The sequence below is a fragment of the Thermobia domestica genome, chromosome 9 (genome assembly GCF_964235325.1).
Source record: "Thermobia domestica chromosome 9, izTheDome1.hap1.1, whole genome shotgun sequence".
Lineage (NCBI taxonomy): Eukaryota > Metazoa > Arthropoda > Insecta > Zygentoma > Lepismatidae > Thermobia > Thermobia domestica.
In genome coordinates, this window is record NC_137462.1 from 93,252,001 (window position 1) to 93,269,536 (window position 17,536).

At 35.3% G+C, this 17,536-nt stretch overlaps 1 protein-coding gene across 1 annotated transcript in view; it reads left to right on the top strand.

Annotated features, from left to right (window-relative positions):
• Positions 1 to 12,170: 12,170 nt before the first annotated feature.
• Positions 12,171 to 17,536, top strand: part of LOC145694861 (protein phosphatase PTC7 homolog) — a 167,120-nt gene continuing 161,754 nt past the window's right edge. The window contains exon 1 of the mRNA XM_081771562.1: positions 12,171 to 12,557. Coding sequence (XP_081627688.1) covers positions 12,320 to 12,557 — 238 coding nt within the window. The 5' untranslated portion in view covers positions 12,171 to 12,319. The remainder of the gene's footprint in view (positions 12,558 to 17,536) is intronic.

Sequence of the window (17,536 nt, forward strand, 5' to 3'; positions counted from 1 at the left end):
GGTAGATCCTTGCGTAATTGTGAGAGTTTGATTATAACACTATTAAAACCAACCAATCCTGCTAATTTTACTATTCACCATACCCCAGTGATAGTACAGTCACCAAGTTTGTGAGACGTGACCTGAAGACTACGAAAAATCATAATTCAATTGGAAAATACTATGTATGGTGTTGCTAATGTAATTTAATAAAGACAATTCTCTTCTTTATCTCTTCTCACTAAATCATATTTTTTTTCCTTTCTTGTATGTGTCTATGCATGTTAAAGCATTGCACTAAAAGGTAACTACAAGATCCATCAGAGTATCAAAGCGAAAATCACAGGAAAGAAAAACTACAAGTTTCTCTTATGATCGACTGCAAAATTTAAACCCCCAAATTAAATACTGTCTCGAGAAAAGTTATAATCACGTCCATTAGAGAAGATGTAGTCTTAGTTCTAGATGAAATTGTAAAATAATCGTAGACGGAAGATCAAATCAGTTGAAATATTTCTGCCTCCTTCCAAATTACTTATGACGCTCTGCCCAAAGTGTATCAGTGACCTGCGGGAACCTTATTAAGTAGCAGCGAGAGGTGTCCAGAGAATGTCAGTAACCAATGACTACGCCAGATTTAATTCCTTCAGGGGACAAACGGAGGGCAGGGACATTTTGGAGAAGGGGCTTTTTTTTGCTATCGAAAAGGATAGTTTTATATTGCATTGACATCCTCTGGGTATCTCTTGCACAGAATAAGACCCACAGATCATTACGTTGCTGGGTCTAAGATGCAAGACCCAGATTTGGGTGACTAGGACAAAGACACTGAGAAATCTACGGAGATGGCAGTGAGGGCGACCACTTTCCCAAAGGCTAACTTTTTTATGAGCTTATAGATAAAACAGTACCTCATTTTATACTGATTTAACGTAAATCTTCATATTTCAAAGCTTTATAGGTAACCAAGAAAGTTCTGTCGTTTTTTAAGGAGGTCTTTGTCCCATTTGCCCTCACACCGTGAGTTGAATGCGAATAGAGATAAGGTGAAGGTCAGTTGTTGTTGTGGGTATATACAACATCTACCTGGTTGTGGCAGTCAGGGCCGTACCGGGAAATTTCCAGGTGGACCCTAGACGGTGATTTTTTAGTAGGCCCTCCGCCTCGTATCGTAAGTAGCGGTATATGAATAAAAAGGCGCATAAGGGAGTAACGGAACGAAGGACGATAACACGTCGAGTACCGGCAGTCAGCTAATCCCAAACCAGCGTTGCCAGCCCATGATGTTGCGAAAACAGCCTTTCATATTTTTCATAATTCAATCCTTGAAAGGTTCCCGATTTTCCACTCTGCTTTATACTTTTGATAATATTGAAGGATTAAGCTAAATTGAAATCTCAAATAATGCCATAACTTGAAATTAAATAATAATTTACATTTTACAGCACCTTGTATTCCGTATAGAAAATATACAGAGTCAGATTAAGACCATTAGGAGCCCTGGAGCGGGAAATACAAGGGAGCTTTACCAAAACTTTTATGATGGGCCCTCTCTCAACATGTTCAAAAGGTCCCATGAATTATATAGGAGTGACTCATGTCACGTTTTATTAAACTTTTATAGTGAAAATGTTTTCAGTAATCTTTAAAATTTTTGGGCCCCCTTGGTCTATGTCAATGAGAGCCGTAGCCAGAGATTTCGGCGCCTGGGACGAAGTAAAATTCGGCGCTCCCCTCCCCTACACTCACCTCACCAAGCTTTTTTAAAAATACATATAAGAGAAGCAGGTTTTGTCTTTATGCTATAACAAATGTTTATCAAGCTGCTTGGGCAGACCATTGCAATATCCAAAAACGATCATTATGTATTCTTTTACAATTAAGAACTTTTTCAAGAGGTTTATACTAGTTTTGTTAAACTCGATAAAACTACCTTTTGTTGTATACAAATCTAATTGGAGAACAGTTATAGAAATTTACAACTATTTACAACGTTTCATATTATCGATAATAAATGAAATTTCAATGCATTAGAAACTATGTGCTTTTAAAATGTTCGAAATGGGTGACAGCATTAATTTCCAGTAATAATTGTAAACTTTTTCAAATTGTATTCTGTATATGACCACACAAATAGCATTTTAATTTCGATTGTTTTGCGGTAAAAAATATTTTGTGAAACGTAACGGAAATTCAGAAGCAGCCTTCTTTCTGCATTTCTTAATATTGATCAATGGAGGTGAAGAATATGTTTAATGTTTCTCTTTAAAATCCAACTACACAGGTATGTTTGAAATTCTGGTACAGTAATTACTTAATTTGTTAATGAATGAAAGTTCTGAATTCAAGGCTACTTATTATTAATTAACATATTGAAAATACACTAACACATACATACATATGTTAATCTCTCTCTCTCTCTCTGTATATATATATACAGGGCCGGATTTCCCAATAGGCCCGGTAGGCCCGGGCCTATGGGCGCAAGGCCGAGAGAAAAAAATAAAAAATATCTAGAAATAAAAATAAATAGCCATAACTTAACATATTTTTTGAATTGATTTTAAAAAATCAGGCTAATAAAGCATTCTGATTTTGAAGTTCATTGGAACAAATAATTGTTGGTAAAGTAAAACTATTTTCCAACATTATGCATCAACTTCGTTACAACATTGATCTCAAACACGGGAGAACTGGCTGTAATTTTTAAATAAAGGTTTTTAGGAAAGTAACTTTAACCAGACTAGGGGGCGGAAAAAATTATTGGGCCTAGGGGCGCCAAAATGCTAAATCCGGCCCTGTATATATATATATATATATATATATATATATATATATATATATATATATATATATATATATATAGTGTTCGAAGTGGAGAAAAAGCAGAGGCGATATGTTTTATTACGATTTTGACTCGATATACCGGCTATCTAAATCTAAATTTTGAAATACAATAAGGTTATGGTGTCTAAAGATTGCATTTCTATTTACATAATGACTGAAAAACATTGGGGAGCTTCTTTGTAGTTGTGGGAGGGAGGGGCATGGAGAGACTTTGATCCCCCGCTAATAACTTTCTGATAAAAAAAAAAATATATCCCCGTATGTTGTACTAGAGAGAATTGTGCAAGAAAATGTTCAAAAGTCGAGTTTTTTTCTCAACAATATCCTGCGGGAAAACTCGCGGACCCCGCAATCGACTGAGGAATATTCCAAACCCCCACAAGATGCGCTCCCCACAGCAGACAACCCCTACATCAACCCATGCTCAAAACATGACATTTATGTGCATTAAGGCAATAAGACACACATATACATAAGAAAGAAACAATTAAATATGGGACATAAAAAATATAAATTAGGTGAACGTCTTTGCAGATACTTCATTTTAAAAACAAAAGGTATGAAAAAAAAAACATAAATATCAGTGTTGTCAACTTACAAATTATTTCTACATAAGAAATAAAATCTTTTTACGTGCAAAGCTATTTGTCAATTACTGTGTATAAAAATGGATTTATTAAAGGTATTACGCATCTATTCTCCAATGACGGTATGTCTTGATCACTGAAAAAGCAGAGGCGGTATGGCTTCAGCACTGAAAAACCAGAGGCGGTATGGCATACCACAGCATACCATCTCACCTCGACCACTGTATATATATACTCATAAAAATATCACACAACTTGATACGTATGCACTATATATATATCCTGGCGATACAAGTAATTGATGGTGAAATCATCCCAATAAATACCTTCAAATTGCAAGCATTTCATGTCAATGGAATGAAAAACGATCGCTGATAATCTTTGAAAAAGACGAAATTCGTTAGGTTAAGTTCTGATCTCTTAAGTCCCTATTCTACAGCTGTTTCGTTCGAAAATGTGATTATTTCCCTTGTTTACCTTCATTTTTAATATTCCCGCGCAAACACCAACTTGCAGCCTTCTATATCACATCGTCATTAGCAAATCATATATAATAACTTTCTTTAGGTAATAACCAGTGGTCGAAGTGAGACGGTATGCAGTCACTGGCGCAAATCCCGGGGGGACGAGGGGGACATGTCCCCCCAATGTTGGACCTGGGGGGGACAGTCCCCCCCAATAATCTGACTTAAAAAGTGCTTTTTGGGATAGCTTGATGATTCGTGTCCGACTGCCACAAAGGAATGTAAGATGAAATTGATTTCTCTTGGCTTTTCCATTTTTTAAAAAAGAATCGTAATCTGTAGTATTTCAAACTGAACTTCGTGCTGTAGTGCGTTTAGTAGTCTCATCAATATGTATTAATTCCACTTCCACTACTTGGGCACAAATTGCAATAAATGCCAGACACTAGCGTGCGCAGGACCTTGGGAATGTGGGTGCCAGATCTAAAGTACCACCATATGGAATGTCGTCCTCCCCCCCCTTCCCCTAAGAAAAGATAGCATCATTGCATCCGACGCTGCGTCGGCGACGCACGGCACACATGCAGACGGGAAATAATTAACACGTAATCTCTTCTCAGTTTGTAATAATTCTACATTTAAAAAAAGTTTGTCTAATGGGGATGACAAGGCACCCATGGCACCCACGTTGCGCACGCCTGTGATGCCAGAGGAGGATATACCCCTCTCCTCATGCTGAAAAGTTGTCTCAGCTGTAGGTACGGGCACAAATTCCAGGGAAATGGGGATATATCCCCCCCCCAACATTGGAATTGGAGGCTCTCCCAATAATCCGATTTGAAAAGTGCTTTTTGCAGAATGATCTGCGTCCGAGTGCCACAAAGGAAAGTGAGATGAAATTTGTTTCTCTTGGCTGTTTCATTTTTAATAAAAATTAAGGCGTGCGACTGTGCGTCACGTAACCTGATATGAAATCATCTCTCCTTTTCTCCCGTAGGCCCTAGCACATGAAGAATATATAGACTATCCAATGTCAGTAGAACCCATCTTTTCAGTAAATGGGAATTTAATCTATTTGTAGTATCTGCCTAGGCATCTACTCATGCTTCGTAAGCTAACTAACTCTACAGCGTATGGAACCCGGAGGTTCAATGCCGCGTTCACAAAAGCTCTTCACTGACTTCTATCCTTAGCCAATTGGATTCACTTTTTACTTTGTATTCATATTTTTGCGAGATCCATCTTAATATTGTCTTTCCATCTGCGCCTAGGTCTTCCTAATGGTCGTTTTCCGATTGGTTTTACCGCTAACACTTTGAAAGCGATCCTACTTTCTTCCATCCTGGCTACATGACCTGCCCACCTAAGCCTCCTAGACTTGATGACCCTAACAATGTTTGGTAAACCGTATAAATTATGTAGTTCCTCGTTATAAAGTTCCGCCATTCTCCATTCCCGTTCCGGGTCCGAATATTCGTCTCAGGATCTTGTTCTCAAATACTTTTAGTCTATGTTCTTCCTTTAGAGTAAGCGACCATGTTTCGCAACCATACAGATCAACCGGTATGATTATCGTTTTATATATTTTAGGCTTCAAATTCCTCGACAGAATTCGCGACGACATGAGATTTGAACCGAATAGTAACACGAATTCCCTGCTTTTAGTCGACATTTAATTTCTTCGTGAATATGATTTTCGTCTGTTAATATTGATCCTAGATATTTGAAAGTATCCACTTTATCAAAAGAATTATTTAATATTTTAACGCATCCATAATTTATCGTATTACGGTCCCGACGCACTTCCATGTATTTAGTTTTCTCTGCATTTGCTTCTAAACCCATGCCCCTGCAAGCGTTTAATAAGATCTGTGCATTTCTTTCTATTATTCTCCTGTCATCCTCTATTAAATTTGCATCAGCATATGCCATAACCTGGTGAATACCGTTCAATTCTAGGCCCTGGTTGCTATCTTTTATTTTCCTTATAGCATATTCCAGCACAAAATTAAATAATAATGGCGACAACGCATCTCCTTGTTTCAGGCCATTCTCGACGGGAAAGCTCGTGGCCAAAAATTTTCCTACCCGGACTTTACTTTGAGATTCATTTAAACATGTCTTAATAGATCTAATTAGCTTTTTCGGTATTCCAAATTCTATAAGAACGTTGTACAATGTTTCTCTCCTAACCGAGTCGTAAGCCTTTCTAAAATCAATAAATAGTTGATGTACCGGGGTATTGTATTCCCACTTCTTTTCGAGTATTTGGCGAATTGTAAATATTTGGTCGATAGTTGATCGATTTCGTCTAAATCCACACTGATAATCTCCAATAATTTCATCTGCGTATGGGGTCAATCTTGCTAATAGAATGTTTGAAAGGATCTTATAGGATGTTGACAGAAGAGAGATACCTCGATAAGTCAGTTTTGTCGCCTTTCTTGTAGATTGGAACAATGATTGATTCTTTCCACTCTTGTGGCAATTCTTCCTTGTTGTAGATAAGGAGAATGAGTTTGTGTATCTTGTTCCAGAATTTTTCGCCTCCAGCTAAAATTAACTCAGCCGGAATTTCGTTTACTCCCGGATATTTGTGTTTCTTTAATTTCTTTATAGCGATTTCTACTTCTATTCGGTTGGGTTCTGGAATATACGTTTCTGTGGTGTGTATCTCCCTTTCTCCACGCACATTAGTTTTTGCTGCATGTTAAGCAAATCGTTAAAGAAATCTTTCCATCTTTTTAAAACGCTATCTGTATCAGTGAGAACTGTTCCATCAGCTTTCTTTAATATAAGCACGAGGTTGATAGCCTTTCTTAAATTCGTTGATCCCTTCATACATGTCCAGAATGTTTTTATTTTTACTATTATCTTCAAGTTCCTAAATTTTAGCTTTCAAAAAATTGCGTTTCTTTGTTCTAAAAGTTTTGGAAGTTTCTCGCCTGATGTCTACGAAATTTTGTGTGGTAATTTCATTCGGATTTTGTAGCCAACGTAATTTTGCTTGTTTTCTCTTTTCTGCTCGTTCGAACCATGGTTTGTTGCTACGTATTTCCGCTTGTCCCAATTTTTCTTTTGAAGGAGGATGCTTCGTAAGCAAAGAAAAGAATTCAATTACTGGAATATTTTTCTCCAGAATCTTAAGGTTACATCTGTTAACTAAAGAGTATATGACATGCGTTAGATTTCTATAACGATTCCTTTAATGTTATTGAGATCAAGGGAGCCGATCCTGGGAAGTCGGAGGCACCCCCAAAAGCTCACGTGGATTCCCTGTAATTTTATGAAATGCATTTTTATATGTATTTTCTCTTGTTATATGTATTGTTTTATGCATTTTTTATGAATCCCCCCCCCAAAGTTACAGTGAAATCGGCGTCCTTGATTGAGATTGTCATCAGTTTGCTCAAAGAATATTGTTGCGTCATACATAATTGATATTCTTTCTTCATAGTTTTGGGGAAGTCATTATTTATATTATTATAAAACAATTTTAACGTGGATCCTTGTGGATGCCTAATTAGAAACATACAAATTATAAATATGCATGTATTCAGATTTCAGAATGTGTTCACGGCAGTGATTTGTAATACTGATATGTACTACTACTTCATCTACATAGCCTAATATATAATATACTCTACAACAGTTTATGATTCATTTACCATAATATGAGTTTCATTTCCCTTCTCTAGAATAAGCCTCAAATGTGCCCACCTCCCAATGTTGAAGACAACCAATGACGTATTTAGGATTTTGTTTCGAGGTGCTATGCCCAACACAAGAAAGGAAGTGGGCAATTGCCCACCTGAGTTTGAGAATTAAATATATTTTAATTTATGCATAAATTGAAGTTATAATGGCAAGAATTGCAGACCGATAAATCCTATGTGATATGATACAAAAATTTAGGAGTGAATCTAACCCTTTATTCTATTCATACAAGAAAAAGGAAGCATCCTCTTGGCCTTCCAAATTTCCTGGGCTAATTATTCCCCCGTTTTGGTTTTTTTTTAAATTCAAACATTTCCTTCTTTTAAAAATAACTAAACGATATAATTTTCCTTTGTTGTAATAACTAAAGTCCTGTCATGTTGATATCCGCGCAAGTTGGTGTGGAACACCAGTTTCGCTTATCAACTCCTCTTAGTTTTGCTGTTACTGATGACGGCCGACTTGAATCAGAACTGACAATGGTCGATAAAGTATGATAGACAAAATGAAAGAAACGTCAAGAAAAAGAAACAGAAAAGTAGAAAGGACGAAAGAAAGAACAAAAGGACGCAGTTCTTACATGGAGTGACATTTGGCAAACACAGTATTATTTCTGAACAAATAGCATAAGAAAATGGAAAGTCAATGACATTCTTAGAAATGGTTAGAAGGATTATTGTTGTACGTGGAATGCGAAAAACTAACAAATTTATTTCAGGGGGAGCTTGAGCCCGATAGCCTCTTAAATACGCCATTGAAGACAATTCTGTCCCCTGATTCTTCACAGCATTGTTTTTCAACTTCATACATATTTTGAACATCGCTTACTTACTTACTTACTTACTTACTTATATATATATGTGTGTGTGTGTGTGTGTGTGTGTGTGTGTGTGTGTAAGTAAGTAAGTAATATAATATGGGAGCGGTCTTACCCGTCTCCCCCCAATGTTGAAGACAGATTTGCGCCGATGTATGCGGTGGTATGTCATACCGCCTCTGGTTTTTCAGTGATGAAGACATACCGTCTCTGATTTTTCAATGATCAAGACATACCGTCACTGGAAAGTGAATGCTGATATATACCTTTAATAAATCCATTTTTATACACAATAATTGACGAATCGCTTTGCATGTCAAATATTTTATTTCGTATGTAGGAATAATTTCTAAATTGCGAACACCGATATTTTTGTTATTTTCCCTACCTTTCGCTTTTAAAATGAGGTGTCTACAAAGAAGTTCATCCTTGTTCCTACTCAAAAACCCGTGTTGATTGTAGATAAGGGTTACATGATAGACAGGAATGGATTATGTGCCCAATCCAAACAAAAAGTAGTGTATTGAAGCGACTCGTTTAAACTGAAATCGGAAAGTATTGTTATGAGTTCGTCGGGACTTCCTCTGTGCCTACAATGATAAAAAAAAAAAAAAAAAAAAAAAAAAAAAAAAAAAAAAAAATCATAACTGACTTGTGAGTCCGATATTTGCGAGGAAATGAATGTAGTTTAAGTAATCAAAAAATCTGTTGTTTTCATTAAAAAGTATTTTTGCGTCTTTCTAATAACTGAATAACACTGTGAATACGTATGCAGTGATTACCTGTGTATCCATAATATTTAGATCTTTGTGGTGATTGCTTTTAATTCAATCTGATATTGTTAGCTGGAAGTTAAATATTTTCAATATGGAGAAGTTTTTAGTAAAAATAAGAAAAGAACTCTCTTACATGGTTTCCCAACAAATTCGTTTATCAGGAAGTTAATCTTCATGACATGAATTTCGCTGCATTTCCTGATTCTCTTACTAATGCACAATGGGAATCCAAATTTAAAGAACATACGTGACTGACATACAATAACGGTGGATTTGATTATTCTATATGCACAAGTGCGATGGGATCTTTGGTTACATTCAAATTTCAAGATTTGAGCATGGGTGGATTTGGGGTTTTTCTACTGTGGAGGGAGGCGGACCTTCCGAAAACCTGGAATGCCCCTCTGTCGAGTGGCGGTCCGGGAGTTGCTTAAAAAATTGTTCATTTAAAAACTCGTTTTTGAGCATTCTCGTGTATGTCTATAGTTCTCTATAATACAACTAAGGATATACAGTATTTTGTATTTTTCTCAGGAAGTTGGAGGAAAGCCTCTCCATGCTTCCTTTCCTTGTAACTACTGAGAAGCTCTCCCATAGTTTTGAGATATTATGTAAATAGAAATGCAATATTTTAGGTAACATACCCTCACTGTATTTCACCATTTAGATATCGGCTATGTTAAGGTAAAAAAGTGATAAAACATACCGCCTCTGCTTTTTCCCACTTCGAACACTGGTAATAAGTAAAAGCTTGTTATGACTTATTGAAACATTTGGGTTGCGAGCGAAGCGAGGAAGTTTTTTTTTTTTTTTTAAATCTATTCCTTTGCAATCCTAACATATGCTACATACAAGACTGTGCAAAAGTAATAAATAAATAAATAAAATCGAGATGCTATTTAACAGTGTCGGGGCAGGAGCATTGAAGGGGCTCCACGGGAGAGTAGTCCGTACGGAGCAGGCGCGTTATTGACGGCGGTTATAGTACAAGAATAAGAATCATGTATAAATTAGAATAGTGCAACGAACCCTTGACATCGTATTCACTCATTTGAACTGAACTATAGCTTTTGTAATGATTTGATATTGGTAACATTAAACGTCTAAACATAAAATACTGGTTTCCTACATTATATAGGCAAGTTTCGACAGTGGGAATTATTACGGTATCTCAGATAATTCTCCTTCATACACACTCACACATTTTAACAGTAAAATTACTATTCGTTTGACGGGTTATTCTTAACCAATACCAAAACAGGGATAGATTTGTGAAGAAAGTCTGATGCAGATATGGGCGGTAAGTCCTGTAGCTGAAAAATATTATCATTGCTTCGTTTGGTTTTCTGTGATTTCAGCCCTTTCTTTAAACAGTCTTCAATGCCATAGCATAAATAACATCAAAAGGCAGTCATTGCCTCGTGATACACACAATTGTAGGAAATAGTTCGATTTTTTTCTTTCTGAGTGTGGTTCTGTCATCAGCACGCCATTTGAAGAATCAGATTTTTTAAAAAGCTTAATATAGGGAACGATTTTATACCTAAGCAGCATTTTACTTTTTTAACGTCACCTAACCTAACTCACATTTAATGTAAAAGGGACAAATTACTTTGTGAAAATTCGATGGGATTGCTGCAAAATCAATTGACCTGTTTTCTAAATTATTTAATATAATCTATTAAAATACAAATGCCTGCAGAAAGTTACGAAAAATATGCTAATATTATAGCTATTCATGCGCAGGTCTGAACTAAATCAGTACATAGTTTCGCTTTAATTTGTTTTCATAGTTACAGTCTCTTGTTTTGGACTGACATCTATTAACAAGAATATAAAACATATTTAATACCTCTATGATCGTGTAAAAGTTGTTTCAAGTCCGTTCGAGACTCTTGTTCAAGTGTCTCGAACAATACTCCTTTGAACGTGTAAATTTGAGGTATTGAATGGTCTTGTTCAAGCTTTCTTGGATCATTTACAAGCAGCATTATAATGTACACTTGGAACATCAGATAATTATGGAAAAGAGTAATGAAAATGTATTTATTCAACAACTGCCGCTCTGTCTCACGACGCCATCATGCTTGTTTTGTATTTTCCTGTAGTCAACTCGAGCGCTGATTGGCTATTGAATGCTCTTCAATTGGATTGTTTAGAACAGGACTGAAACGAAATTTCTTGAACGAAACTATTGAATTCAAGACAAAAATGACGTCAGTGCTAACGTTGTTTTCATCAAATTGTCTTGAATGTTCTTGAACAAGAGTCTTGTTCTAGCTTTCTTGGATCGTCTGCAACCAGTATAATAAGCCATTGCTCATATGCACTTATTTATGTTAACCGTCGTAAAACACTTGTAATGATTTTACACTAGTAACTCTACACTTGTAAACTACTATGTTCTTTATAAATGTCTTTTCGTACAGAGTATTGAATTTTACCTGTAAATTTTGTAAAATGTGGTGTGCCTGAACTTGACCAGCATCCTGAAAAGATATGGCATTGAGTATTTCAATCCCCCCTTGTTGAAATTCTGCGTACGCTACTTCCAGTAAACGTAAGTTAGGCCCTAACCTTATTTATTGAAAAACAAATACATTAAACAAATTTTAGTTCGTTTCAGAATCATTTGATTTATTTATTTTTTACATCTGTTGTTTCACCCCACTATAGTGTTTGTTTCTGGACATTACAATACGCACCCCCCCCCGCTTTGCAGCATGAGAAATAAACAATTTGACCCTATCTTAATTTTAATTGGTGAGTGCCCTTCGTACTTTCTTTTTTTAATTTTCGACATATATATATATCCCGTAACTTTGTAATACCAACATTATGCTTAGTTGGTAGAATTCGGAATTCGTATCGCAACCAAATATGCCTTGCACTAGCTGTTTAATATTCCGAACTTGCTGTGTGTTTATTGCGAAGTTTTCTATTGGAGGATAAAATGTTACGAAATAAATCTTATTGACTGCTGCCATCTGGCAGATGGTGAACAAACTCGTCGTTGGGAAACATGGCCGCCGGGCAGAAGAAGTGTGGAGATCGTGTCTGTTGTTTTGTGTATTCTTTTTAAATTTGTTAAAGATGAACTAGCAGCAAAAAACATCGTTCACAATTTAAATAATGCAGTCCATTATTTGGACTGGAAGACTATTGTCTCGTGCCTTGTGGAATGGAATTTGTAACTATTCCAATTGTGCCGATCCGAATGTAAGTGCGAATTGCAATAGAAAACGTGAACCTCAAATAGTATCAGCTGTGTCTGGTTTTCCTAAGGAACTTGCACACGCCAGATTAAGAAAGGGACAGTTTGGTGATGATGCGTGGTTTTTCGCGAAATACAGAACAGCAGATGTATTGGGTAAGTGTAAACAAAAAAATAAAAATTGATATTACTCATAAGCAGAACTGGTGTTACGAAAATGTTGCTACGTTCTGAACCTTTGTGTTAATTAGTGTTATTGAAAGCCAGTGGAAGTCATGCTTTGAAGGAACTTAGGTTCGAAGATTTATTTATTAAATTTTTGGCTAGAGTTACGGAAATGATCGTCAATGAATCATGAAAGCATCAATATAATTGTATTGAACCTTATAATCAACTTTGATGTCCATGAGTAAGTGCAAGGGCACAATTTAGTGTGTTATTTAAAAAATCAAAATTATATGCGTATTGTTTTAGAATATCGAGCTTGTTGAACTTACCGTTCGACGAAATTCAACCTTGCGCTGTATAAATGATTGCCTGCCGAACCCAGGACGATATATACGGTGTTCATATGTTTACTGCACTTAGTTACATATCTTATTGATTTTGTTCTGCAGTTATGAGAAATGTGTTGATAACACTAAAGTTGATATACATACATAGGGTAACCTTTACAAGACACGCTCCAGCTGCGCATCGATAAGTGGGTCCTTTTAAAAAGTGTAGTAGAGTAGGGTAGGGTTAGGATAGCGGTTAGGAACGGGTTAGCTTAAGGTTAAGTAAGTTTTGATCCATTTTCATAAAATTATTAGTGTGTAATATCTCGTTTCTGAGTGAGTATACCTGCTGGAGCGGGCGTTGTAAAGTTAAGCCCATACATACATATATATATATATATATATATATATATATATATATATATATATATATATATATATATGTATATATATATATACGGGCATACTTAGCATAACACGGTTTTTTAATTCTTGCAAATATTGACGAATTTTAAATGCAAATAAGAGTAGGATGTTGGCTTGTCATATGACGAGAAGCAAGTTAATTGATACGTATGGAGAACTGCTGGAAGAAAGAAATTTAAAAAAGGATAGTTTAAAGAATTTTTAACATTTTTTTTATCGAAAGGAGTTCATAAGGGTTGAAGATATGTAGAAATAACTAACCTTCTTGGTAATTTAAAGCCCTCTCTCTCCGCTAGCCATGTGGTTAGCGTGTGTATCTGTGGTGCGCATGGTTCCGAGTTCGATTCCCGGTGGTAGAGTACAAAAAAGTTCATTTCAGAATCATTCACTTTTATCAATCATCAGTTCCTTTAAGCCTAAAGAGTGTAACCGTATTCATTTCACGTTATTTTAGCACAGGTAGGTCGATTACATGGCACCTTTTGTTAAGATTAACTAACATTCACCGGTGGTGCGCTCTGGCAATCGTAAAGGAGTAGATTATAGATGAGTATTAGTTAATTTTCTTAGTATTGTTCTTTTCTGTGCTTTTTAAAAAAATGTAATTTGCCAAGAAAAGGCAAAATGTAATTTGTCATGTCCATCTCACACTTATGAGGCCTGAGTCGAACTAGGAATAGGGTGACCATAAAATTTTCAGGGGAAAACGGGACGGGTTCCGCCTTTATATAAATAACGGGAAATGAGAAACAGGCCAGTACTTAAATTAATTCCTGTTTACCATAGCAATACCTAATAATTTATATTGTAATATAATATATATAAGCTATAAAATATAAACAGTATTTAACTTACAATATAGTAGGACACGATGCTGCCTGCATTTGCTCCTTTGCCCTTGCTCGAATTCCTGATATTACGTTTGGTGAGAAATTGACTCTTAAACTGAAGAATGTCAGAAGTATATCTCAGAAACTATCTTCTTGAGAATAGCTTTAGTCTTCATTAGTGAAGTTTACCAGTACCGTTGAAGTTTGTTCAAGAAACAAGCAACTGTTAAAACATCTATTGTCTTTCGAGCAGTACTGCTAACTATAGATCATGTTTAATGTAGGGAATTTCAGTTTAATTCTTCCCCCTTTGTTATTATTAATTATTAATTCCTTTAGAAAGAGTAAAGGCATTGGGTTTGATATTTACCTCTTTCACTTGCATAAAACGGGACAAATACTACTTTTTTCTATCTACTGACAAGACGGTCGGGGCACACCCCTAAAACGGGACTGGCCCGTTCAAAATAGTTCCGTCCCGTCGTAGCGAGAGGGACGTATAGTCGCTCTAACTAGACACTACTCGCACCAGAGATAAATGATCCATTTTGTTGAAATACTGGATAGTATTTATTAGTGTCAGTGCACATTTCTCAGAATTTCCATTCGGCCAGCAACATTTTATCCCCTATTCCTTCAATGCTTTTAGATCATACTTACAAATACATTAAGCAGTTGATATGCGTGATGCACTATATTATAGAGCAAAACATTATTTATGTGTTCTAGATAGATGATAGAATTATTATTGTGATATTGCATTCACGTGATAATATTTACGTAAGATTGAAGTTCATGTTAGTTTTCTCTGTTTGTTATCCGTGGAGATACGTAGTGTAACGATAAAAGTAAAGACCTTTTTCCAATATTTTAGTGTTCCGAAGGTTATTTACATGTGAATGCGGAGAAATTAAAACGTATAAGTAGCAAATTTTCAGGTCGATATCATCAGTATCTTCGCTAAGTAGATCAGGGTTATAACCAGACATTTTCAAGATCATATACTACACGTTCATATATTTACTTATTCTTCGACAACTAATCCTTGAGAAGAGTTTATCTTACCCTTTATTTATTTATTTAATGTAAGTCTTAATATGCAAGTGCAGTCTGTATTCCGCGTCAGTGTGTTGACAGGTCGCGTGGTCAGTGTGTTGACAAACATTGGGTGGAAGTGTTTTCAAATTTACACCTGTATCCACCTACGTAATCACTTCGCTAATTATTTCATCAGTAGTTAATTGCATCTATGCGTCATCTACTTTAGTGTAAAGCTCATAACTATAGGACGTTCAACCTAAGCTTTGGTTCCATTTCGTTTGTGAGCTATCCTGGCTGTAAACTTTAAAATGGCGTTGTTTGAGTGAATGAAAAAAAGTAAAACCATGGAACATGTATAATTTTGTGAGTCGGTAGCCATGATCAAAGCTCGAGATTCTTAGTCTTTTTGTAGTCACATTCAGAATTGATTGTTTTAAATAACTATGATTTAAACTTTTTTTTTTCTTTTAACTAAACCAACTTGGTTTTATTTGTCTTTTTTTTCTTCTAGTATAAATACTTAAAAATGACACTTGTGAACGCTATAGGTTACGTATTAAATGGGTGAATAAATATGTAGTTGCCACAACATTTGTTCAAAATTGATATTTTGTCAAATCATTTCGACATTTCTTGGTATCTTCGCGTTAGTTACTTTTGATATCTTGTTAAAAAAAAAAAAAAGTCTTAATGTGAAACAGTCTTAGAAAATAGCTAAAGTATTCGTCTATTTGTATTCCGTAATGCAGAATAAACTTTCCTATATATTGGTAACATACACGAGTAGCCTCTAACGTGGATTGATGAGGCTTAATACACGTTGTTAGAGATTTTCACATGCTTATTGTTTTATATCAGTGGTCATTTCAAATTTGTATATCAAGTAACTTTATTTTATATTATTATTATTTTAACTTGAAGAATTTCCTTTCCAATGTAAAGGATAATCCAAACAATTGACTTCATCGGAAATTGATGACCCTGTGTAGAGTCACTCACTCATACTTCATCAGTTGAAGATGTTATACTTTTTTTTTAGACCTATTCAGAAGAATTTTCTTCACTGATCTTGATGAAAGAACTGCAGTCGAAATTCATATGGGTGGTTTCAATAAGACGAAACGTTACATCAAGGAGGGAGTAATAATCCTTCTGCATAGCCCTGGAAAATGAAACTAAAATCTTCAATAGGTAAAGTATCTGGGAGTGCGGTATACCATAAATTTACGGGGAAACCAATTGTTTGGATGATCTTTTACATTTTTTTTTTCTTTCTTTCTTTCCTCAACCATAGGTTGGTGGGCAACATGGAAATTTTAAAACTTTTCCTTCCCTTTGGAGAGCTGTTTTATACTTTGATAAGGTCTCTTCTTCGTAACTGCATCTAGATATTCTATCCTTGGTCTTTCTATTCCTAGTTTTCTTTCTGCCTTTTCCTCTATCAACACGGTGATCCAATCGGAGTGCTGAATAAAATGGCCAAGTATGTTGTTTCTTCTTTTTTCTGTTATCTTCATGATCTTTCGTCCTTCATTGAAAGGGAAATTCTTCAAGCTGAACAACCGTTACTTGTTACAAAATATACAAATCTGAAATATCCACACTGATACAAACATAAAGCACGTGAAGATCTCAATATAAGACATATATTAAGACTCATTAATCCTCATAAAAGCTACTCGTGTATGTAACTGAAATATAAGGAAGTTTATTCTGCATTAAGGGATACAAATAGGTTCGTGCTTCAGATGTATTGAAGTATGTATTACATACGTTGTATCGGTGAGTGATCTTCGAAGAATTAAAAGGAGCGTGATCATTTAATTGCCTGGAATTATCTATATACGTCAACTATATTTGAATGTAGTTGGATATAGTTAAAATAAATATAGTTGAAGTATATGTAAAATTTTAGATCAATGAATGATCATGTTACTTTAACTCTTCTAGGATTATCTCATACTAGGAAGATTTTCTGAACGAGTATAGTGTAGGTAACTAGATGATATTACCAATTAAGATACCAGCAAGTGTTGAAATAATTTAGCGTAATTACAAATTTAAACGGAAATGAAAATTAGTACATTTTATGCAATTACGTGAAAATGGAGTTACCAAAACATTGATCTTCAGTGTGTTTGCTGCGCTCAGCGGATAATTCAACTGTAACAGTTTTCCTAGAAGTCAAAAATCACTTATTTATTGAGCTTTGAGTCTTTCATACTTGCTTTATATATATATATATAAACTATTTTGCTTCTCTCAAATTTGGTTGTATAACTTCGTAAGTTAACGCCAGTGTCAAGTGAATTGTAGGCCTCTTAGTATTGAAATAAAAGTT